Raw genomic sequence first — 26,490 nt, forward strand, 5'->3', positions numbered from 1 at the left:
ATGCTGAAGGCCCACTGATTTCCCTATTTATTTTCCCACTATGGACATTTTCTGACACAAAGGAAAATACAAAAGGGAAAAACCACAGCACTGAAGTGCCATGTCTGAGAATGGCCTGTTTGCTGAAATTCCATCTCTTTCTCTCCTTGGTGGGTTAGAGAAGCTGGCAATGTTCATATTCTGCTGAGTAAAAAGTAACCTGGCAGGAGGTGGGAACCTCAGACACTTTATCAGCACATAAAGAAGCAACAGATTTGAGAGATTTCCTCCTGAAATTCTGCCCTCAGTGGGAAGCACTGAGCTCTCTATCGTAAGTATTTGTTTTTTGCTTTTAAAGCACATTTGGTTTTTTTTTTAATTGCTGTATCTTTAACACTGGTGGTGCTCATGCTAAGGAAGCACTGAGCTCTCTACCATAAGTATTTGTTTTCTTGCTTTTAAAGCACATTTGTTTTTTTTTAATTGCTGTATCTTTAACACTGGTGGTGCTCATGCTAATCAAAAGCACTTGTTCTTGGAGTGTGACAGACATCTAACGAAGAAATACAGAAATTAAGTTGAACCATCTATAAAGAAATTGTAAAACTCAATATTAATGATCCATTTCAATCTTAAACAATAGAGTTTTGTGCATCACTGATGAATCAGCCAAATATATATAATATTCATTGTTACTTTTGACAGAAAAAATAAGCAACATGCAATCTCTATCCAGAGGGCCTTTCTCTCATTTCCCACAGAATTCAGCCATTTGCCCGTATTTACCTCACCAAGCAAATGAATTAATCTTTTTTTTTCACTACTGTGCCTGCAAAAAAATAATAATAAACACTCTTGAAAGATGTCCAGTAAGTCAACATACTGTGTTAGTCCCAGCCTGCATTTATTCTTTGCATTCACATAAATTAATGAAAGATGCAACAAGCAGCTTTAATTTTCTATAATTTGGACAGGGCCAGTCCTGAAGTCTTAAGAGCACAAACTGGAACCTTGATGTGCAGAGTGAGTGAAGGCTGGGCACTGCAGCCAGCAGAGAACAGAGGCAGTGCTGACCCCAATCCCCATTTCTGCACTGAGTGCTGCTGCCCAAAGCAGACCCTGTGTGTGCTCCAGAGCTCTGCTCAGCTGTGCAGGGGCTGTGCTGAGGGGCTGGGGGCACTGCAGAGGTGCCAGGTACAGCCCCTGCACCCCCCAGGGTCTGTACAAACCCTCTGGCACAGACCTGTCTGTCTGTCCTGCTTCATGCTCCTGGCTCTGGGCATTGCAGAGACCACACTCATTTTCTGCTTGGGCCTCTGTATCTGATTATTGGTTTCTATAAAGAACTGAAGATACTGATTCCTTGGCATTTAGTTCTGCTTTAGAAAATTATCTCATGCTTCAGTTTTCTCTGTTTTCTCAGAGTACAACTTCTCTGCCAACTGAGGAAATTCAAGAGACAGTTTTTGTAGGAATTAACACTTCAACAGCAGAAAAAACCTCAAAACATGGGACTCATAGTCACAAGTGTGATGCAGAAGGCAAAGAAAAGACAATTTTAAGAACAGACACTGGGCAAATTTTACATTTAGAAGAAAACATTAAATTACCAAGAATTGTCACTTTTTTTCTTTTTATTAACAGCAGTTTCAATGTTTAAGTTCAATCATCAGTCAGTCTCACAGTTCAGAGATCAGAATACCTGGAACTCCTTTGAGGCACATGGCTATGTGCATTTCTTCCTCATACATTCCCCAAAGCAGCAATAACTTTCTTAACATTCACCAGCTCAAAATAAAAATGTACTGAAAATGTACAATTTATTATAAGTCTTAGAACACCTTGTCTTTTCCCCATATATTTCATCAGCAATATGAAATTCAAAGTCTTTAAGTAGAACATGGTAATTTATTAGAGCTTCATCTCAAGCTCTATACATAATGCTTTTTCAACATTCTACATTCTTGTTATGGTCCTGACAAATTTCCCTCTGAAAGACAGAATCATTACCGAATCAAGTTTTAATTATTTAGGACCAAACTTTTGCAAAGTGCAAAAAAAACAGCATAAAACCTTCAGCATCCACATTTCTAAGAATGGTGGGGCTTGTAAGCTTAAACATTTAAATGTAAGGGGACTTCTATTTCAAGTACTGTAGAAGAGAAACATTGCCACTTACTGGCAGTACCAAGGTCTTTGCAATATTTGCAGGCATTTATGTGCATCTTCAAATGCTCTGTTAACCTTTATAGTATTTGTCAATAAAAAGCCCTATTAACATTTAAACTGTGTATGTCCAACTACCTACTTCAAGCAGGAATCAAAAGAGAACCTGTAAGAAACAGGGTCTACATTATTGGGACTGTACACATTGGAGATTTCAAAAAAACTCACATTCCTCACAGTTAAAATACCTAAAAGGTAAAAAAGGCAAAAAAAAAAATCAATCATTAATTGGGAAAAAGGCTGAGCATGGCCTGAGCAGGAGATGTGACCACCATGGGTGAATGGTAACATGGAGAACACAGTACAGCTTTGGAAAGAGCAGTGCAGCCAGCTGGAGCCACCTCAGGAACACTGGAGGTCTAAAGAGGTCACACTGGAGAGGAAACTAAAACTGAAACACTGCTTTTGCAGTAGGAACATCAGAACTTACCTGATATTAACAACTAACCTTACCTGACATGGAGAATTTGTCTTCATTGGCCAAAACTTAATCAAAGATAACATAATCACTGGACAAGAACTGAAATCAGACAGACTCTTCAATCAAGCTGCTGAACTGGAAGTGACAATGACATAAGTCACCAGTCCACTATGTCCCCTAAAATTCTGTTTCAAGCAACACTGATTTAGTAGAATCCCTGTGTGCTGCTTCTGTAAAGTGGGTATTTCAAAAGGTAAGGAAAAATCATTCCAAAATCTAGAGACTGAAACTGAAATCAAGTATTATCGATTACCACTGCTTTTATAAATCATTAATAAGGACAGCATGACCTGTTCCAATGAAAAGAAAAAAAAAGCATTAATTGTCTTCAAGTATGAGAGATGCACTCAGTGACAGCAGAGGCATTCATTTAATCACTTTACAACAGGGAAATCTATAGACTCCATAGAAAATTTACAACCAAAATGGAGCTAATGTGACAAATGGTGCTCATGTAGCAAAACCAGAAAATGTCAAGTCTGCAAATTCAACAAAGATGTGTTTTATTGGCTTTGCCTCCTCAGGCTCCAGTTTGACAGAGCACCACTTCAGCCAGTCCTTCCTTTCAGCTCACGTCCGCCTCGTCTTCTGCTTCTTTGTTTGTCTCTTTGCATCCTCTGGGCCCCCAGTGTCAGAGCCTGCCTGCCCAAGAGCACGCACCCCCTGCAGCCGAGTTGTCAGCTGCAGCAGCAAGGGAATAAGCTGGGGAAAAAAAAAAAAAAAGGAAGCAAGTTGTGGTTACAATGGCATGTAAGGGCAGAATGGTATGGTTCTCTAGACAGGCAGCCCCTACCAGACTCTATTCATCAATCGCACATCTACAAAGACATCAAATTATGGCAGCAAATCTTGGGGAGGAATCAAACCAAACTTCTGGGAATTTTTGATACTCAGAACCTAAAGTGATTGTTTGAGAGGAAATCAAACTACACAGACAAATTTAAGTTCTCTTTTTGGTAAAACAGAAATCCAGTCATATCAGAAAAGACTAGAAGAGCACAGCTTGATAACAAAGACAGGGGGTTGTATAGCAGGCATTTGTATTCCTCTTGAGAGCTTTTGAACTAGAGAGGGTATAAAGCTAGAGAGACCAGACCTGAAGACTTGCAAGACTTTTTCCAGTCTGATTGTGCCTGAAGCCAATAAAACAATTATTTTTATTCCTGTTATCATTGAGTCTGGTTATCTGAATTTTAATGACGCTGTATTGTTTTTTGTCAGAGCAATCAAATGAGGAACCAAAATTCAGCCACAGCACAGGCACTCACCTTCCCATTAAGCTTTTATAAAGGAAGGTAATTGTCCAAAAACATGGCTGCAATTGTCCACAATGGCTACACTGTGGCTTTTCTTGTATCACGGAAGGGGACTGTGACTGCACCTCTGTGTGGGTAACAAACCCTCACTGAGCACAGGGCAATGTACCCACTGACAGGACAGTAATATTGGACAGGAGCAGAAGCAGCCCTGACCCACCTTGTCGTGGTTGTAACCAGCCAGCAGCAGGAGCAGCGTCAGCGGTAACGCGATGTAAGACCCCTGGGCAATGTCTTGTTCAGGCAGCTTTCTCTGGAAACAGTGCAGAGCATGGATTTTATTTTTTTTTAAATTGACTGTGAAATCCCTCAGCTCTAAGAAACATCAGCAATAGGATCATGAGGCACATCCAGGCCTTCTTATTTCACCTCCTTCCAAGTGCTGTTTTAGGATTTACTTTATTCCCACTTCAAAGCCACCCTCTGGATCAGTCACTCATGTATTACCCCTTCCTGAGGTGTGCTGCTCTGTAAAGCCAATTCATTGATGGTTAGTCTCCACTGACAGTCAGCCTGGTGTGATTTGGTTTACCTGTCCCATGCTGCCCACACTTCTGTGACCCCACTACAGCAGTCATGCCAGCAGAGAACCTTTCAGGGACATCTGCACCCTTCATTTCCTACTGCTGTTTCATGTCCTCCTCCCATTCCACTGGCAACTGAACACACAGCAAATCTAAATTAATGTCACTCATAAACCTCTTTATATTTACACTAACAGGAAGCTTGTCCAAGAGCACAAAATACATGCAGGTTATAACACCAAATACTGCTCCCAAGATGATCTCTGGAACATGAAAACCTTTAGTACTTACAGTGGGACTGAAGACCAGTGTAATGTGTTTATGATATCCAATGGCAGTGAAAGAAACTTGAGGTAGGGTGTAGTCATACTGTGATTTAGACAATGTAGAATCCAGGAGCACCACATAATTCTGTGGGTAAAAGATACACTCAGGCTACAGCATCAGGAGCAGTCCGAGACAAAACAACATTTAGAGGCAAAGGTCAGTTAAACAGGCTTCAAATCTTCCAAGACACTGGTTAGTGCAGCATGAATACAGCTCTGCAGGCACCCCACAAATTACACTTCAGTGTCCTTAGGGAAAAAAATAAAGTGAGCTAAGCTAACTTTCCAGCAATATTCTTACCTCTCCATCTCGGAGTAGTGGTGGGAAATGAAAAAACAGGGATAGGCCTAAGTTGACTGTATGAATTGGGTTGTCAAGATTTTCACTTTTGTAGAGCTTCACCTGTAAGTGAAGGAAGAAGCACAAACAAGGCATTTCCAAGCCTGCACCACAATAGATATTTCAGACATCCCACATTTTCAGGGATAAAAGCACTTTAAAATTCATAATGTATTTTTATAAACAGAAAGTTGTCAAGTAAGAACACCTGGAAATATTCAATCTGGGATGTGAAAAGTCACAAGAGTTTTTTTATAGAACTTGAAATAATTTAGGAAGGGCTGCTGTCTGACATTTTCACATACCTGATGTATGAAAAGCAGCCTGTGCTGTGGAGCACAAAACTGCTCTCACTTGTGTCTGGACCCACTCTTAGCAGAACTTTCAGAGACAAGAATGTCTGCCCTGGAGGCCAGGTTGACGACATGCACCCATCAACAGCTCACATGCACTACATGCAACACAAGACCCCACCTCATATGAAGAAGGCACAGGCTTGGATAATTTCCATATAATCAAATTTTAACATCAATTCCAATTGGCTTAGGCTGAACTGCAAGGGTTTAAATTTCCCCAGGAAGATGGGACACAAGCTCAGGGGCTCTTCAGTAAGGTGACACATTTTCCCTTCACACCTGCTCTGAGTGTTGGATCCTTTGAATGTCTCCCAAAAAACCCAAAAGCTTAGCAAAGAGATCTTGGCAGGTGAGATGCATAACAAACTAGTGTCAAAGAAATCCAAGCACTGCTTTTATATAGGTAGGTAACATTTTATGGATCTGTTAAACCTGAGAAATGATACTGTAACTCCTACCCCACTAACACCTCTTGCAGACACTTCTATTATTTTTGCCCTAAGCCAAAAGGATCAGAGGCATTAGCAAGCCTTTTCAGACCACAGTACAGTGCTCTGAATTTTGAAAATTTCAGAAAATTTGTCTCATACTGTCTATTATAATGTACTTTAAAATTCACATGTCCTGTGGTATCACTGCATTCACATGGTATCTTCAGGTTTCGACATACAGGTCAAAAATTTCATGAGTTTCAGAATTAATGCAGCTCTCTGATACAAAGGACTCATTTCACACTTGCTGTTTTGATGCCCCAACAGACAGAGCATCCCTAATCAGGGAAGTACATCCCAAAATGTACAGGCCAACCAGAGAAGGCTTTTCTTAAAAATATTCCCATAAAAAATGGAAACATTAAAGCAAAGCACCAGGAACACTGCAATCTTCATTCTATCTGGAATTCAAATTCACCTTCATTAAACTATTAGTTCTGATTTGAATTAAATGTGTGCTCTGACTACTGAACCATTTCCAGTGACCCTGCAGAAAAAAAATTATTGTGAAAGTAGTAACAAATACACTTGACAAAGATGAAAGGCTTGAACTTACACATAATGTGGAGAGATATTCAGAAGCTGTAATTACATTTCCACTTAAATCAAATTGATTAATTTGCCGGAACGCTATAATATTAACATCATCAATGTCACTGTTCCCAACCTGCAACGGAAAACACACTCAGGTTTTTACCAGCAAAGAAACAGTTAACAAAGGACACCAACACAACTGTTAACAACACAAACACTGCTGATCATTTTAAATAAAAAGTGGATTTTGTTCTAAACTAACCACATGGAAGCTCAAAGCTTTCCCACTGCAAGTCCCTGCTCTCAGAGTGCACAGCCTGCAATTGCAGACTTGGGCATTAGCAGCATGAGGCTCATGACATTAAGCTAAACTACAAATGGAAGTCTCAAAAGCACACACTATTCTGGAAAAGGCTGAGGTACATCCACAGGACTGCCTGATCTCAGAACACAGGTCTCAGTATTTTGCACCTGTGCTGAGAAATGCACAGAGATGTTTATACAGGTGATTAATGTGGAATATTTAACAAGATTCCACCAGTTTTCAATGAGAAGTTATTACTACACTTTATAAAGATAAAAGTGCTATTCTAAACTATAATTTCACCTACATCAAGACTGCATGATTTGGACTCAATAAAACATAACAATATCTCTCTGTCCATAACTAAATACAAATGTAGGACAACATGACAATTTATGACATCCTCAAGCTACCACTGCTTTGCTCCACGTCACAAAGAAATGTTGAAAGGTATTCCATACGTTTATTCTCTTGTTTCTGGATGCACGGTTTTCATGACTGTGAAAGAATCCTTTTCACTTGTTTACTGTTTGGGCTTTATCTCACTTCAGTTTTGAGCTATGGTGCTGACACACAGTAAGGGGCCTGTTTTTCGGGAGCTAACTTGCTGAAAAGCACTTGTCTAAACAGAATGCCTTCACTACATTGCTGCTGACAGAACAGACAGAATCCCTAGACAGACCCATTTCATATTTAAGTGATGCTACAAAAAAAGAGAAAAAATTACCTCAATTGCTCGATGCTGTGGTAAAGCTCTTTCAATGTGATCATTGCCTTCAGCTTTGAGTTGGACATGATACACACAGCCAGGCTGAAAGCAACATTCAGATGATAAATCCCAACACTGAATAATACATACTTTAATTTTAGAGAGCAGTAAAGAGAATTTTCTAACACTCCATTTAAGATACACCACCCAAACAGATTTAACTCTATGCAGTTAAAGTTTTCCTTATCTCAAATAGAAAATTCAGCTCAATAACACTATTAGGAGTGTTTCCTGTCAGAAAATAAGAAAAGGCTATATAGAACTTTCATTAGTTTGTTGCATCGCAGTGTTAAATCATCTGCTGTGATGAAGGAAAACACAGGATTAAAACCTAACCAAACATTGCCTTTTACTTCAGGAAATTGTTGATTCCTTCCATAATGGTGCCATAAATTCAGCTTCCCCATTCCCTGAAGAACAGCTTACTTCACATATATGCTGTGCAACCAACACCACACACACACCCAAGGCCCTGCTAAAAACAGGCTGTTGGTATCTTCACAGGAGAAACTAAACACTTGCCCCAATTATTCTGCCTATGAAAATTCCCTGCTGGTCACCCAGGCAGTGACCAGGGGATTCTGTCACATCACACCAACTGCTCAGTGTTTGTGGAGGCCAGCACAGTATGCTGCCAGCAAGACAGACTTACACCACAAGCTTTTCTCTTCCCATTTTATGAGGCTCAATGTTCCCTGCTTGACAGTGTTTCTTCACACAGAGAGACTCAGGGGAGTCTGAGTTAGCAAACACAATGTGAAAACAGAAACCAGTGGCTACTGAACAGAACCCATTTCACTGCTCCACTGTCACACTGACAGACAAGGAAATGGCAGAGCCTCCTACTCCTTACCCGAAGGCCACGGAGCCTGAATTTGCCCTCATCATCAGTTATTGTGTCCTCTCCATAGATGCTGCAATCCTTCTGTCCCACAGCTTCCACTGAGACTCCCTGCTCAGGCTCTCCATTTAAAGAGGAAACTGTGCCATAACAGCTGGAGGTATAAAGAGAGCAGTTGCTACAGATATGCAGATGCTGTCTTAATGCATATTTGAAAGACATTTTATTGTTATAATTGATGGGAAAAGTACTTAATGTATTTATCACAGCATGAAGAAGGGGTATTTATAATGTGCGTGCAAAACAGTTTAAATTATCAGAATTTGCTGCAGTTCACAACACAAGTTTTAAGAATCCAAGTTTCCTAGACTCCATCAACAGCAGTTCTTTCTTACCCCTGAGGGTAAGGAAAGGAAGGATCCTGAAGTCAGATATCTGAATTGGTCTACCATACCTAGAACAGTCCTCTCCTCTCCCACTGGAGGCAGCATAAACAACTTCAGTGCCACTGAGACAGTGCTTTCATAGCCACGGCTCCAGATAGCTCTGCCATCTGGGCTTAGCTATATATCCACAACCACCACCAGAAAAGGCCAAAAAAAGTACTTATACACAGCATAATTAAGTTAAATTGAGACTTGGAAAGTCTCCTCCAAACCTGCAAGAACAGAGGTGAGCTGGGAGGAAACGTATTTGGCACAACACATCCTGATACAGCCCATAGCATTTTCCATGGATTCCAGCTCCACTGACCTGTAAGCTGTTCTGTAACCAGTTATCTGGATTTTGAGATTTTGTCCTTCCTGCACTTCAATCATTTGTGATGATGGTTCAAACCGAAATTCTTTCATCATGGGTTTAAAGTAATATTGCCCTGGGCTCTGCAAAGAAGCACAAAACAAGCTGTTTACTCACAGTGATGCAAAAACTCACCAACTCCAAACAAATATGCTTTGCAAGAGCTCTCTGGAGAACTGAAGTGCTCTGTTCCAACCACAGGTTAAGCCTGACACAAAATGTGGGCAGTGAAAAAGAGGGAACACACTGGACAATAAACTGATGGAATTTCACCTGGTGACAAAGTGTTAAGAGAGCAACTACAGCCCTAAAACCTTACCACAAGACCTCAAGGACAGGAGAGTGACCACAAAAGAAGGATGTCTGCAAAGAAACTATTCAAGCATTTCTACACACATATAGATCAATAATGCAATTAGATTTCCTTCCCCCTAAAGACTCTCCAATGATTATCAACAAATTGGCTTGTTTCATGTTTACAGACTGCAAATTAGTAACTGAGATCAATCAACATCATCTCTGACCTGTTGGGGAGAAACCTCTTGCCATGTTAGATTTCACATCTTTCACTTGCTAAGATTTTAAGTGCTGTTTATTCTCAGGGATCTGCATCTCTCGTGGTGGGTTAGGGTTTCAAAGGACACCTGCCACTCAGGAGAGCCCTTTCTGGGAGGGGAAAGTAACACAGCTACACTCTGAAGAATTATTTCAACTTACCAGATTGGAAAATGTCATCATGCCATCGTCCTGTGTGAGGAGGTTGGACCGAAACACCCCTCCACTGAGAGACAGGAGAACTCCAGCAAGAGCCTGGTCATCCTCTGATTTGATCTGTTTTTGAAAAAAACAGGAATTTTAAGTGTGAGGGTTTCTTTATGAAGAATGGATCAGTGGAAAAGCCCCTTGCAGAGTGCACAGGTGGGCTGGCTCTGAGCACTCTGCTGTGAGCAGAACTAACACATCTGTACTGCCCCTCCTGCCAGACCACAGGGCTGCAGAGTCCCCTGCTGCCAAGGCCTGGGCAGTCACAGCCCATGGCACACCATGTGCCACCACAGCAGCCATTCTCTACCACTCCACAGAACACACAGGGAGGCCAGAACAAAGCACCCCAAAGACTGGAACCAAGCACCAGCTGGACCAGACTACAACTACACCTTGAGGGATAAAACTCATTAAAACAGAGTGGTCCAACTCTACAAAAGCAAATAAAGCCAGTCTTTTGGACTCTGTAAACCTTGTAAAGTATATTCTGCATGGCAAGTCATGGTCTACAACTGAGCTCATCCACTGAGATTTGTTTTCTCACGACAAAAATTATTATCCAAATAATAATAAGTTATCCCAAAATCCCACACCCATTTGTCTTTGGAAGACAAAAAATTAACTTTTTGCCTGTCCAGCTCCAACTGCACACACTACTCATTTAGAACCCAAAATGTTCAGAACATTACCTCAAATGTCACCCCAGCAAGAGCAAAAGCTTTGAAGTCTCCAACTGTTCCCTCTACTGCAGTCAAAACAAAACCTTCCTTCTGAGCAGTGATTGTGTATTCCAAGTCACTGTGGAGTGGCCCAACACTTCAAATAAAAGGAGAACAGAACTTGTTTCAGAAAGAACACTTGGATATCACATACACAAGTAACCACTGTACTTTAACTAAAGAATCCAAAGGTTCAAAACCAATCTGTTCATTACCTGTAAGTGCCTTTGTCATCAGTGAAAACTGTGATAAGTGCAGAAGTTGCTCCCTTCTCACTAATGACAATCTCAACACCTTCTAATTCCGGATGAATTCGCCCTTCCAGAAATAAGCCTGCTTTTCCATGAATCTCTATCAGCTTCCCAGGACAACTCTCTTGGTCATTGCGAAGAAGATTTAAGACAAAAAAAAAAAGGTCAAAAATACACTTGACACTCTGGCTTACAACAGAAGTTTATCTGCTTCCAAAGTGACCAGCTGCTGGCCTTTTAGCTTAGAACAAGAGATCAATCCACACAATTTCATGGCCTCTCAACACATCTTACAATATCTGAACAGTACCAAAATGAGTAACTACATTTCAAAGCCATAAGCACATCCACAAAAAAACTTTACGGATTTCTGAAGTGATTGGAGGTCTCAGTGAGTTACACACACTGCAGCCACATGGAGACAATGGCAATGAAACTTCCTTCTAGGCAGATCACACTGAGCTTTGACCACATTTTTTGAGTTCAAATTCAGGTCAGCATTTGTCATGTTCAATGACATCAAGCAAAAATTTATTTCCCTCCCTCAAATGCATTTAAAATGTGCAAACAGCATCACATGAAAAGAGGCACTTGACATTTCCTTGTGATTTCAAACAAAATATGTTCACTTAAGAACCTGAGGACATGATGGACACTGATCTGACAAGCAGCATCAATAACTGATTATAACCCTGCCAATTCTGAAATTTATCTCTTTTTTTTTTGTGAATATTTTTATTACTGTAATCTAGTGGGGGGGAACTTTAAGAGAAACTTGAATTTGGTAACAAATTCAAAATAGAAACCTTGTTTTTGCACAACTCTTTTTCTAGGTAACAGTACTATGAACAATTCTGAGAATCTGGTGTAATACCCAGAACCCTGGCCTTGCTCTTCTGCTAGATGGGTTTTTCAGCACTTGGAAGAATATTCTGCTGATAAAAACTGTACTTGCATCCTCTATCAAATTCCAGAATTAAACTGGCCCAAAGAAGTAGCTGCAACTGAAACTTCCCTAACATTACTTTTTGAGTTATTCATATGTTTATATAGATATATATGTACATAGACACATTTCAACCACAAAAATCCAATCCTTTCAAACAATAAATTATTAATATTTACCTCCACTAACAACTGCTTCCACATAAGGTGGGTAGAAGAGCAGCTCTTTTGATGATGGTGTTACAGTAATTTTCTCACCAGACCTGTAAAACACAACATATAATTAGAAGAAAATTGAATTAGCAACTCTCACGTAGAACAGAGTGCAAGAATGCATCTAAATACTCTAAGAAAAAAGTATTAACAACAATATAAGCAAAATTCTTACTATGTGCTACTAAGTTTTCTTGTATCTCAGAGTCACCAAAGGCACCCAGCCAGCAGCTCTGTCCTACCTGGAATTGTACCACTATCATAGTGTTTGACAGAAACACCACACAACAGCACAAAGAACACACCTGGTCCATTACTGGAGCTTGGTATTACCTTGCCCAGTATGAAAATTCATATAAGAATGGTCCTTGGAGCTCCTCCACCATTTCTTGCACTGGTGGTTTTGTTCCTTCCTCCTCCTGCCCCTTCTTTTCTCTCTCCTGCCGGCGGCTCTCGATTTCTGCCAGCTGCTGCTCCCGACGGAGCTCCTGAACAGACTTCAGGGGCCCCAGAACTAAGGCAGGTTCACTGTCAATGGATGACCTGAAAATATGGAGAAAAACAAAATCACCTCCTTTCCTATAAAGAGATAAGAGCTTGCTGTATCTGTTAATTACTGCCTTTACACCCCACAGACAAGTCCCAGGATATTTTTTAACCCATCCCTCTTTAACTGCCCTGTTTATTCTGGTAAAGAGTACAGGAGCAGTAAAATTTTAGGCAAAGGGATCAGTCTAACAAAGACCTAAACTAAAAGAGAAAGGCTGGAATGTCAAACCTGAGAACAAGCTTAATACAGAAAGTACAAAATAAATTAAAAGACTGTTAAGCTTGCTTTTTTTCCAGAACTAGGAACTTTTGTCTCAGAACCTACCTCTCAGGAGCAGAGAATACAAGGAGAAAATAACTTCTATCACACATAAATACTTCCAAGAGCCAGAAATTTCCAGGAAAAGCTCCAAGTTCTCACCTATCTGCCCTATTCATCTGAACTACCCAGCTATCCTGTCACTGTCCACTGAACAGATTACCAGATACATTCAACTAAGTTCTTAGAAGCAGCTCAGAACAACGCATTTTATTTCACCCTCTCTGATCTTGCATCCTCTCTTCTCTAGCATTTTCTTCTGGACTCCAATCATCCTTTGTATCTTATCATCTCTCTTCTCTAACAGTCTGAATTCTCAGTGAGGACTGAACTGAAATGATCACAACCACTTTTCCTACAGCCACTTTAGATTACCAGGATAGTTCTGTCCTGCTTCAGCCTTCACCTATGCTCCAGTTTGTCTTTTTTTTAAGAGACATAGTTACTATTGCTTTATCACACTAAGTTTCACAAAGGCTTTATATTCTTTCTCTGCAGTCCAGACACAATACAGAAACACGTAATTTTTTTTTTGTCTGAAAGCCTATTAAAAATTTGTACAGGCACATACAATCTCAAGATACTCATAACACATTACTACAGTCTTATTTTTAAAACATACAAAGCCATTATCAAGAACTGATGAGAATTAGCTTTGCTTTTGGTTGAGGTTGTTTGGGGTTTTTTGTTAACTCAAAGTTAATGGGTCACAGCCATGGATCTGGTACACAGACTTGTAAAAACACACGGCTTGCTTCTAAACCCAGAGCTGTTCCCTTTATGTTGATGGCACTTCACAAACTGGACTTCAGCTGAAAAGCTTGAGGCAGGATTGATCAGAAATACCTGTGGCAACTAAGCTGCCTTCAAAGCACTGGCCAATAGTCTCCAAAAAGCCAACAAGCTGAAAAGGTCAGTACAATATTCACCTCCTCACTAAGTTGTTTATAAAATCCTAATGGTTCTCTGCTGTCTCAGTGTCTCCTTTCCAGCTGCTGGAGATGCCCAGCAGTTGCTATGATAGGGTCATTAATCTTGGAGAACTCGAGGCAATACTCTGCAGGTAATGTTCTCTGAAAAGATGTTTTCTGCACTCAAAAAAGTTAGAGAACCCATAGCCTAGAACAAGTAGACACCAGCAGAGTATCAATAAAACACTCATCATTATCAGACACTTTCAGGCAGATTTGGTAGCTCATACAATTAAAGCTGTTCACAAATCAGTGCTCCCTAGTGAGCTGTCTGTTCAGCTAAACATAAATTGGTGCATTAGTGTGCAATCACTCTGCATGTTTCTCCTTTTATAACCCTCCTCACACCAGTTACAATGCTCTAAAGCAGCATATTCTCATTCTGAGGAAAGAAAAAAAGGGAAAAAATATATGCCAGTGCCTTAAAGAGCTCAGACCTAAGCTAAAAGAACATCCTCTGAATTCTGAAACATCAGTTCATTAAAGTATATAAAAACTCAGAAAATCGTTCCTTTTTACCAAAACTCAAAAGTAGGGAGGGGCAATGTTCAAATGATGAGAAAATGCTCAAAATGAGGCTGGATTTATCTGTCTCCAAAAAACTCAAAGCACATCTCAGCATTAAAAACTTCTTGCAGCCTAGGCTAGGATGCCATCCCCTTAGAAAGCAGTCACTGCAGCACTAAAACTGGAATAAAGCTTTATGACAGAAATGTCTTTTTCTTCCACTTTTTATAGCCCCACGATTTCTTTGTCCTTACTTAATGGTAACAGTCACATCCATCAGTTTATCAGTCACAATCGTGCCAAGGACATGGTGGCGAACTGCAGTGAGTGTCAGGATACTGGGAGAGGACCTGCAAATCAAAGGAACAAAGACATGAATCCAAGGTCCCCTTCCCAAATAAACAAATCTTATTTAGCCGAGTCTGTGCTCTCACCCCTGAGACTGAAACGCTTTATAAAAGATGATAGAGAAATTACACAGCAAAGCTGTAGTGCTGGGATGGTCATCTCTTGGAAAGGGAGCATTTCCTAACTCCAGCCCCAAAGCAATTCTTCCCTTTGAGCCTTCTGCTTCCTCTCAAGCTAAAGCTGATTTGATTGATTTCATATGTCAAAGTGTCATTAAACACATCACCAGACCATAATCTATAAATAACTAATAAAGTTGCCTGACCAAGGAAGATCAGCACTGTTTACTTGTGGTAAGGGTGAACATTTATTCAGGTTGTAAAAAATGGGGTGAGCAGGCACCAGTGACAGGCAATAGTGCAAGGGCCTCTTAGCAATCTTACTGTCCTATCTTTTGCCTTTCAGCTCTCAGAAGTGACCAACAGTTTTCACTGAAATAACTCTTCTCTGTTACAAAGCAAACCCAACACTAAACAGACAGAAAGCTGAAAAAAAAAATACCCATTTAAAATAACTAAAGTACCTTTAAACCCTCTCATTAGATGATTTATTACTTTTAAGATAGGAAGGGCAAGAGAACACACGTGATACACCTTGGCTGAGCTTCCCTCTACACATCCTGTCCTGCTGAAAGCAAGCAGGAGAAGGAAGCTTTATGGAGAATCATGCTGTAGGTGTAAGGTGAGGAAATGTCACACTCTTACGTGTCGTAGGTGTAATACTCGTGTTCAAACTGGTGGCAGGAGCGTGGGGTCACCTCATACACACCTACAAAGAGCAAGGCAAAGAACCACCACTGAAAAAGCCAATTTTTAGAGCAGAGGTATAGAAACAACTACACAATTTGACTGTATATCTGCTGCCTTTAACACAGAAACCTTCTAATGTGTCTGACAAACATAACCTATATGAATGAGATTATTTTAACATGACCTTCATTCATCAAAGATGAAATACTTTCATCACCAAGAAAAAAAAAAGGTAACATTTTATTTCTGGAATCTAGATTTGGTGAAACTAAAGAGCAGAAGAAATGGAGAAATATAAAAACTTGGAACAGATAATTTATATACAGATGTAATTAAAACAATGCCTTTCAGAAACCACAACCAATTTTTTTTTTTAGTTCCCAGCAGTATTACCTACCTGGTTATTTTTCATTTTTAAACTAGTATTTTTAAGCTTTTACCTGGCTTTGAAAGACAGAATCTATTAACTCCTTTGGACAGGTTATAAACACCAACATTCTCTGGTCCATTTCCATCCTGATAAAATTCCTGTGAAGCCACAGCACAATTCACTATTAACAACTACCAAACAACAAAATGAAAACAGTATTTTCCTAAAGATACATCAATGCCATCTCTTTTGTAACACCTAACATCACAAGACCATTTTATCAAACTTAAAAGACAAATCTTGAAGCATTCTAAACATCAATATTCCATGCTCTGTGACCCTCCAGAGACAGGAGAAAGCCTTGATTCCAAGCATAATCCAGCCTGCCTTCACAATGTCATTTAAAAAATAAAAGAACATTTGTTTCCTACATACCAGTGTGATTGCATGAGAAAGAGAACACCTCAGCATATATCCAGTCTGCCTGAATTCTACTCCTGACACATCTTCCTCCAAGACTTCCAATTCCAAAGACTTATTCTTCCAGCACCAGTCTTCATGTACAATGCTTACTAGAATATACACCACACAAAGCATTTTAATAATGCAAAACTGAGTAAACAAGGGCAGGTTTTGTGATATGAGAAGTTTGTGTCTCTCTAGCTTCCCTGACAATAATCTGCAGAGATAAATACACGACAATGCCTGTAGTAACAGTCCTGGCTCTCAGCACTGCAGCATCACCAGGAACCCAACACATCTATCAGGAAAGCTGTGCTATGAAAAGGAATAATGAAGCCTGGCCACCCTGGAAGGCTCCTCAATGGGCACTATCATTGTGACAGGCAAAGCAGCCTAGAGGACATCACAACCTAACCCAAATTTAACCTGGTGGAAAGATGTTCCCACTCCTGCACAAAGAGTGTGCAGTATATACTCCTTCTACATCTGTCCCTGGAAAACAATTTCCACAGACCAAGGCAGGCTGGCCAAAATACATATTGCTCTAAGGAGCAGCGCTCTGGAAGCAGAACTAGAGTGTGTCCCTGTCCTTAGGCTTGGGACAAGCCAGTTCATGATAAAGCCCACTTCCCCCTAAAACTCAGGGGAGCAGTAACCTTTGGGCTGACACAGGCTTAAACATCCAACATTACAAAAACCTGTTGTAAGATATTTTCCCAGATTCTCTCAAGTTTCACAACTGTGTTGGGCATGCTGCAGAAGTTATCCATGATAACAGAAGTGCTCAGAATAGGTCACAAACTGAGCTACCAAGGTGCCCCCCAGCAGTTGCCCTGCTCCTACCTTTGTACTTGCCCGGGAGCACGCCCTCGAAGGTGAAGGGCACCGAGTCGCGGCTGCCGGCCAGCTGCAGGCTGCGCTTCTCCCCCGGGCGGCTCACGGCCTGCAGCGTCACCGTCAGCTCACCACACGCGTCTGGCAGGGAACACAGCACGTCAGGCTGCACCCCAAAACAGCCACACCTCGGGGTGCTAACGCTGAAATGCTAACCCCCTCCCAGCACAGGATGTTTCCAGTTAAAATTTGTTTCTTAGGGTTTTGCATTCTGCAGGATTTTGAGAGTGTAAATTGTAGTCTTTTATCTAATGGCGAGAAAAAAACTGAGATCAACATTAAATCCCTGGGTTCATCTCACTCTGCAGAGACTTAGGAGCTGAGTAAACACCTGAGAGGCAGAACACAAAGTGCAGGGAGGATTCAGAGAGGAAAAGGAAGGGTAAAAATGACAAAAATCAGGCTCCAATCATCACCTGCTAAAATCAGTGGGTAATCAAGGAAAATAGCAGGAGAGAGGAACCTTAGACTAAAATAAAGACAAAAAGCTTATGAAAAAGAACAGAGCTTAAAAGCTTCTGCCAACAGCTTGAGCATCTATCCTACAGTTTTTACATGCACTGTTTTTTTCCCTTTTTTTTGGTTAACTTCTCTTTCACCTCCAGTACTTTTCTGCCTGATGTACAGTATCCTAAGTAGCAGCCAGGACCATTTCCTTCCAGAACCCACCCATCTTCTGAGGAAGGAAAGCTTGCTTATCCCTAGCAAGTATTAAAAGGAGGTACATAATTTTACTCCAAACTTAGTAGGCCACAACATCTCCCAGGAAGAGTTGCTTTTTCCATGTGCTGCAAGTTACATTTACTTATCTGCTGATGGGACTAACCAGTGTCTTGATGTCAACAACACTCACACATGCAGTGCTGATGCTCTCCATTCCATTGCCATTTCACTTTCACAATGGACTTACCTAAACAAGAGATCTTCCCTGAGACAGATGCCAAAAACTGAGAGAAGGTCACATCCATCACTGGTCTGTCAGTAACAGTGACAGGAAACATTTTGGGTTTCAAAGCCAACCCTGCTCTGGTCTCAGACTCTGGAATAATTACCTGTAGAGTAAATGACATCAAGGCATCGCCACCTTTCAGGCACCAGTCCAAAAACACCCACTCTGCTGTCTTCAATGCATTTGTCAGAAATTAAAAAATGGATATTTACTGTAAATCCCAGGCAAAGCAAACCAGCCTCTCCAACATGCTTTCCAAAATTTCAAAATCTTCTAAAATACCATGACAGTCCTACAATGAAGAAATGAAAGCTCATTCTTACCTGAACATTGTATGTACCCGATTTTGCCTTGAAACAAAATGCTCCGTGAGAGTCAGTTTCTGTTGTAACCAGTGATGCTTTGTCTTTGTCTTCAGGTATCATGGTTACCTTGTATTTACTGATCTGTTTGACTGTGTCAGGGAATCGAGTAACGGAGATGCGGCCACACACACTGAACCTGTTAAATAAAAGCCAGTCATCAGAACAAATATCTTGATTTAACAAAGATCATAAAAAACCCCTTGTTTTAGAACTTCCTTACAAGTAAACCTCACCATATTGAGGTAATAACACATTAATTGGAAAGGAATTCTCCTCAAAGAGAGATTTGCAAGCAACTTGCTTCACTCTTCCCTGCCACCACCCCCAATCATTTCAACCTTTTTTTTTTTTTTTGTTGTGCTAAGCATGCAACAGATTTAGGATTTTATGCTAGGCAGGCAACAGATTTCTCCCCTCAGGTTTTAAATAGTTTCAAACGTTTTGTGTCAAAAACTTTAAATATGATAGGTAATCCATTGGAACACAACCTTGGTACACCTACACTTGTGAAAGCACAAGACAAGATGACAAATTAGAAGCTGGTAAGTTTTGTTCATTGCCTTTAGCAGCACAACATATTTAGTTACTGAATAAATTGTACCCCATCATTCAGCAGCACACAGGGTTTTTACTAATTGGCTGGCTAAGTCTGTACGAGCTGACAGCTATTTGACTCAGTAAAGTCCAAGTTTTCACTTCTGCAGAACACTGCCACTATTTCCTCCTCTGAAGTCCTGGACACAGAACCACGGCCCTTTAATCTTCCTCAGCTCACACTGTACCTCCCACCACTGCACAGCCTCAGACTCACAGTCAAGGCAGCAAACAAGAAAAAAGACAATTCAGGTAAGGCAACAATGACCTTGAGAGTGAGCAGTAAAATGCAGAGGTTTGGTACAACACTGCACCAGACAGCTATGTGACTCCAGATACCCTTCTGTGCAAGAGTCAAGTGGCAGAAAGCTTCTCTGTTGCTTTCTTGGTTCACATACCATTCTAAAATTCTTAATTTACCCATGCCTTAGTGTCTTTATTTGCAAGGGAGAGCTTATTAAGAGGATGCTCTAAACTTGCATTATTACTGAGCAAAATACTGTGCACAGAACATGCACCCATGCTGCCCTATTTACTTTTAATTTCTTCAGCAACATTTAGCTCCTGACAACACAAGTCTGGGCATAGCATGGGAAAGGATCACCCATTTTCACAGCCACATCCACACATCAAATTGCATTTTCATCCTGACACCAGTCCTTACCCTGTTGCAATGATGTTTGCCAGCTGAGGTGTATTTGGTGCAATCTTCACAGTAATAGTATCAAAAAACAGGTGTTCTTTCTTGGCATGAATTGTGTATGTACCTGTTGTTATGTTCTCAAGGCGGAAAGAGCCATCAGCTTTTGTCTTCACTGTAACAAATAACAAGAGTTAAAAACCAGAGCATATGTTAACCATATGTATCAACAGATCCAGAGGACATGTACTGCTTTAGGCTGTTTTTAATTAATATTATACAACAAATAGTTTTATGCTTTTTTACTACATGAACCTTCATTTCTGTATTTCAAAGTACAATCTGGCATATGGTTGAAAGCAATTAAGAAATTTTCAACTGCCAAACAAATGAATATTTAATGCTCTCATCTAAACCAGGAAATGCAAAATTTATCAACTGCATGAAATACACTTTAATATTTCAAATAAATTGCAACAAAAGCAGTGTATTGTCTTGAAGGGTTAATTCCACATCATACGCTAGTCCTATACTTGAATTTCATAAAGGCTTCCCTGTAGCAATAAAGATCAAGAGCACTGTATACCTTTAATCTGATTGTTCAGAGTCACAGTGGCATCAGCAACTCCTTCTCCTTCAGGACCATTCAACACCCTGCCTGTGACAGAGAAACCCATCACATGGAAAACAGGCTGAAATGGGAAAAAAATTAACATCAGTCTTTACTCAGGAAATGCAAACACACACCTACAGCAATCAACACTGTTTTCTCCCCACGCACGTATAAAGGAAACTTATTTACAGCTCTAGTTAAAAAATGTACCAGAACAATTACTGTGAAAGTACAAACTGATCTCCAGGCAAACCATTCCCCTAAGTACAAAACACACATTCTCAATTTATCTGCACTGGCCACAGTCACAGATCACAATGCCATTACATAAGGCACTCTGCAAACCAGAAAAACCTACAGGCCCTTCTCCAGAGATGTGACAATCTCAACAAGGAAATACAGGCAGCCTGGAAGAATACTGCCTGTTTGCAACACTGACATGAAAGTGAACATAGCAGACAACTCTGCCCTATTTTGTTTCTTCCTAGTAAAAGGGACTGAAGTACAGAAACACGGCACAGTTCTAGAAACTGTCTTCTACCTGCTGTGCATAAAAAATGCCTTCAACTTCTTACAAAGAAGTTTTTCCACAATTCAGCTGCTTTCTGCTAAAATCAGTTAGACTTTTACATGAATGAGTGGCACAAAAGAATTATTCCCTCTGCAGGCCTTACCTCGATCTGCAAACTGTCATGCTCTACAAGGAAGTCCAATCTGGATGGAGCAACATCAAAGGTGATTCTCTCTCCCCTGTAGAATGGTATCTGAAAGAAGACACAGGGCTTTGACTCCTAAGCTGTGATGACAGAATGGGTTTCCTCTACCATTTTTCATGTTCTTACTGACATCAAGCATCTCTACTTAGGGTCAAATGAGCTGCAAACCTCCTGGAAAAAATTACTCAGAGGCATGGAGACACAAATATGGGCAATATTTCAAGACTGATGGAAACCATGAAATTATCAGAAAATATGGAAAAGTAACCCCCTATCAGAATACACCATACTTGGATGTGCAAGAGCTTACAGATAGAAGACTGATTGCTAGAAGGATTAAAGGAAGAAGAAGCCTGAATCCCATTGTAGAGCACAGACTGAGAATGCAGGACCATCACTCCAGGCAGTGCATAGAGAACATGCTCCCACAACATCCAGATGTAAGAAAGAGATTGGGAAAAAAAGGAAACAGCTTAAAGGAGAGGAGGTGGCAGTAGCATACTCTGGTTTAGAAAATGAAAGTTAACAACCAACTCAATAGAAAAGCAATGAATTTCTAGTCACTTACCACAGTGTATTTCCCACTTGGCAGAGAAAGAAAGCTGAAAGATCCATCTTCTTTTGATACAACATTGCATAAATAGGATAAAGACTCATCTCTTGATTGGAACCCATCTACAGGAGAAATACTGCAGCCCACAACATCCTGTAGTAATAAATGCAATACAACTTTTTGTCTCAAAGAAGAACAATGAAAGTAATTGGGGGGGAAGAGAGATACAGGAGGGTTCAAAATACGCAACTGTGAATGACTGATGGGAAGTATAAAATCATTTTAGAGGCAAAATTTGATGACATGGCTTAAAATTCATGTATAGGTAAAATAGGGGAAAACAGCAAATAATCAACTTTATGGTAACAAGAAGAGAACACTGGGAAATTCAACATTCCCAAAACTGTACCATGTGTCTTTACTGACTTCAGTTCTGTGGACAGGGTTAACATTGCAGAACAGAGCTCAGCTCTACATGACCAAATGTTTCACACTCATTTCTTAATGCATTTGTAAGGTGGCAATAGAAGCTGTGGAACTTTGTCTTCCCATCGAAAGGGCAAAGAGTAATAAAGATGTCATGCTGAAGACAAATTACAGCTACTGTACAATGAATTATGAAATAATTCCATGGAGGTCATGTCAGATTACAAGGGCCTTGTCAGAGAAAACAAAAAAAAAAATCACACAAAAGAACCCAACACAAAAATACAGTTTAAGGGATTGTACAAGCCAGTGAAGGACAGATTAGTATCAGGGCAATATGAATCTAGAAACTATTTGGTTCTTCTTATTTACAGCCATACTCATATTGAAAAGGTACTGATCAACCATTACCTCTTTAGAGACTGAAGAAGAGAAAAGAAGAAACATGACCCCTTTCATGGGTTCTCCATCACTCCTCACAGACCCAGAGACATTGTAGCCTGCAACAATCAGGGGGCTGGCAGCATAAGCATTGGAACTTGTCACCCGCACCACTGTCTTCGACTGAAACACAGAAAGAAACATCTTCATCAAAAGCAGGCATCAGGTCTCATTTCAGCACCTAAAAACAATCAGAGAATACACGTTCAACAAGAGCAACAGAAGCCAGAGCAGCAGAACTCAGAGGGTCTCCAGGCTACTCAAGACACTAAAGCAAAGTTACTTTCTAAAACATTATGTTTCCTGCTTCACTGATTTAGGCAATGGTCAGGATATCAGAGCTCCTCAAAAAACAACCAGTCTGGGAGGGAAGGATTTGAGCTGCAATATTCTTGCAAAACGTATGGGATAGAAGATGGAAAGCAAAAGCAAAAGCTCATTTTGTCCTTCCCTGGCTGGCTTCACTATCTCCAAACTGGGTCTGTACGAGGCTGTTTCTTGACTACCTGAATTAGATGTAGAAAAACTCCAGTAACCCTGTCTACCCACAAAGCCCCTTCTTCACACTAACTGATCCAGACAAGGTCTGGCAGATCCATCCTCTCTAACCAGGTAAACCAGAACTTCTGTAGGTTCTAACCTCTTTCAACATCCAGGTAGGATGCGATGCAAAGATTTCATACTCGCCAGGAAGAACTTTAAAGAAAGCAAACCTGCAAGACAAGAAAGGGATTATGTCTCTTCAGAAACAGCCACAAACATCTGTTCACAGAAAAACAATTCAGAGTCTATTCACATATTAGAAAAAATTCTTCAGAACTCCTACAGTCCCAGTCAATATGGCAGAATTGAAAGGATCTTGTGCAAATGAACAGATGAATTAAGTATGCACCACCCACACTCACTTTCCTCCAGGTTGTGTAATAGTTGCTTGTATGTTTATGTCACTGCCAGCATTTCTCAGTACAACCTGAACTCCAGCAGGACCTAATGTCTGACCTTTGCTGAGAACCTGTCAAAATAAAACGAAACAGAAATATGAATGAATGAAAATAACATGTAGAGCTGAATTTGAATGTTTTTATGAAGGTTGAATTAGCATAAGGTGGAATAAATAAAGGAAACTAACCTTTCCATTCACAGAAAATCCTGTGAACACAAAGTTAATATCACCTCCCTTTGTGCAAATGTCATTAATGCCATCCACATGGATGTCTACACTGGTTGGTTCTGGAAGAGAAGAACGATGAAACAGCGTGATAGTTAGTGAGAGAGCAACCACAAAGAAACTCTGCTTCAGCTTTACACAACTGCCACAGAAATGTATTCATTCAAGCATGGCAAGCATTGCTCTGGAAGCCTTTCTTCAGCAAAGGCAAAGAATCCCCAAATCCTGATTCTGAAAATCCTTTTTCCCTCCTCCCACTGCAGCCATTTTTGTCAAAAGCCCACATTCCTTCAAATCAGTTCAAGGGTTACTTTTTCAGTGTCTGCCACCCAGCTTTACTATCCCCTGGTACAGTAAGTACATGTCAGTTATTAAACCTTGCAGTATGGTTTATAGGTTTGGAAAAGTGCTCCATTTTCCCTGCCAGCTGCAAGTTAGAGATAAGTCCCACACTGATACAGTGTCCTATTGTAAGAAGACATACAACCACTTACCAAAACTCCACCCTAGGGGAGGCTCAATTTTAAGAATGAAATCCCCCTAAAAAATAAAAAGCAATAACTGTCTTCATTGATCTAAATTTAATTTAGCTAACAAATGAGAAAGAAAGTCAGAACACAAGCATCATGCTGCAGAGAGGAACACAAGACTCAAGTGCACCAATACCCACCATTCTCCTTTCCTCCTGCTTATGACTGTTCAAAGCAGCAGCCATATCTACCCAGGCAGGCTGGGATGCTGGGCTCACATCCAGCCAAGAGCAGAAATGAAGTATCACCGTGTTTAACCTGCTTCCAGCACAAACCTGGCTCACACTCAAGCAGCTCACTGCTAGAAAGTGTTCAAATCTACCTCCACCTGCCCCAACAGATGGGCTCTAAATCAGCATTTGATATTCCCACTGGGTCATATTCGACCATTCTGCCCAAACATGGGATAACAAAATTCCCATCCTTTTAAAAGCTCTGATCCAAAAGGGTACTAATCAATACAAGGATCCTCTTTGTATCAGAGAGCATCACGTGTTCTGCCACACATATCCTGAAGTTCACCCCTGGAAAGGCTCAAAGGCCTGAGAATGAAATCACCAGGATCAGAAAGCACGTTACATTCTTAGATTGGGAAGGGAAGGAATTATTTGGTGGCTGGACTCGATGACCTTTAAAGGTGCCTTCCAACCCAAAGCATTTTGTGTTTCTACTTCTGAACCCTACGTTAACTAGCTCCTTAAAAGAGCCAAACACCTTGACCATCTAAAAGCAGCTTGCATTTAATTTAATTTGAATGTAAACACCTTTCCAGTCTAAGCAGACACCAAATTTGATACATTCTGAGTTTCCTGGATCATTATTTCCATAAAACATTTTCAATATCTGCAATTAACCATTCAGGTTATTTTCAATTCAGTCGTACCAAAACACCTCCTCACATGTATTTATTTCCATTTCTACAGGTAAAAAATCTGAAAGCTTTATCCATACTCTGTAGGAGCCTGCACTTTTTGTGCAGTATTTGTACAGCTACAGCACACAGCTGCTGGCAGGAATTCGGGCTCCCAATGCTGCAGTCATTCCAATAAACAACACTGCAGCCACAGTGGCTGGCTTTTCTCTTCGTAATTAGCACTGGGAAACGAAGTCGTTGCTTTACAAAAAGAAACAGTTGAAACTTTGATTCAAACTGAACTAAGTGATGTCCTGATTCAAGTGTTTCGTGGGTGGGTGTTGCGGGGACAACAGGGGACAGCGCAGGTATTTGTGCCTTACCTTGTCATAGAGGGGAATCATGAAATACCCATTGTTCGGAGCACAGTCTGTCTGGTATTTCAGAGTACCATGTTTTGTATATAACTTAATCTAAAAGAAACAAACAAAACAGACACAAAGATATTTTTTTTAAAGGCGAGGAGCGCTGAAACCAGGCACTTTCTAGCCCAGTGCTGTAACACAGAGCAGCAGCCGTGCCGGGGGCAGCAGGACACGGTTCATGGCAAGCAGGCTGCAGAGAGCCAGGCTGAAGAGCCGCAGCTGCACCGCCGCCTGTGACCGCGGCCCGGGCGGCAGCGCTCGGCACGCCCGGCAGGCAGCCGGGGCCGGCGGCGCCCACCTCGATCAGGGAGTAGTTGATCTCCACGTCGGACTTGACGAAGCCGCCGCAGCCCACGACGATGTCCTCGGAGCCCCGCGCCAGGGCGCAGCACAGCGCGCAGAGCAGCGCGGCCGCCGCCCGGGGCCGCATCCCCTCACCGCCGCCACCGCCCGCAGCCCGCGCTGCCGGAAGGGTCGAACCGGGCCGGGCCGGGCCGCGACAGCGCCTCCTGCCGGCCCGGAGGGCTCCGGGCGCTGCCCGGGGACGCCCCGCTGGACACGCCCCGGCCCCGATCCCGGCCCCGATCCCGATCCCGATCCCTATCCCGATCCCGATCCCGATCCCGATCCCGATCCCGGCCCCGATCCCGATCCCGATCCCTATCCCGGCTCCGATCCCATCCCAGTGATGCCCCCAACTGGGATTATCCGTCCCCGGCTGCCCCTTCGCACCCCTTGCAGACGTAGCTTGTGCTAGGTCACTTCGACAAAATAAATTATTTTCAATAAAGAAAACAACTTTGTGTTTCA

The 26,490-nt window shown here is 41.2% G+C and overlaps 1 protein-coding gene across 1 annotated transcript; it reads right to left on the reverse strand.

The window, feature by feature from the left end:
* Positions 1-1,602: 1,602 nt before the first annotated feature.
* LOC120513138 (nodal modulator 1) lies at positions 1,603-26,157 on the reverse strand. The gene is made up of 31 exons (XM_039732249.1): positions 25,979-26,157; positions 25,639-25,728; positions 24,367-24,412; positions 23,834-23,934; positions 23,610-23,716; positions 23,345-23,417; positions 22,675-22,827; positions 21,853-21,990; positions 21,243-21,332; positions 20,542-20,647; positions 19,980-20,130; positions 18,680-18,857; positions 18,318-18,459; positions 17,357-17,488; positions 16,487-16,623; positions 16,122-16,209; positions 15,637-15,700; positions 14,779-14,874; positions 12,512-12,721; positions 12,146-12,228; positions 10,985-11,144; positions 10,740-10,866; positions 10,003-10,116; positions 9,241-9,368; positions 8,500-8,641; positions 7,605-7,688; positions 6,596-6,706; positions 5,154-5,255; positions 4,818-4,937; positions 4,163-4,255; positions 1,603-3,388 (listed from the first exon to the last, which is right to left on the reverse strand). Exons 1-31 carry the CDS (start codon positions 26,108-26,110, stop codon positions 3,257-3,259), a joined length of 3,630 nt encoding a protein of 1,209 aa, XP_039588183.1. The 5' UTR covers positions 26,111-26,157; the 3' UTR covers positions 1,603-3,256.
* Positions 26,158-26,490: the final 333 nt, after the last annotated feature.

The sequence above is a fragment of the Passer montanus genome, unplaced genomic scaffold, assembly GCF_014805655.1.
Source record: "Passer montanus isolate IOZ18808 unplaced genomic scaffold, ASM1480565v1 scaffold8, whole genome shotgun sequence".
Taxonomy (NCBI): Eukaryota; Metazoa; Chordata; class Aves; order Passeriformes; family Passeridae; genus Passer; species Passer montanus.

Coding starts and splice junctions, on each gene's coding strand:
- LOC120513138 (XM_039732249.1), bottom strand. CDS start 26,110: ATGCGGCCCCGGGCGGCGGCCGCGCTGCTCTGCGCGCTGTGCTGCGCC. Junction 16,624..17,356: donor GCTCCCGGGCAAGTACAAAG/GTAGGAGCAGGG, acceptor TGTATATTCTAG/TAAGCATTGTACATGAAGAC. Junction 12,722..14,778: donor GATGTGACTGTTACCATTAA/GTAAGGACAAAG, acceptor CCATATTTTCAG/GTCATCCATTGACAGTGAAC.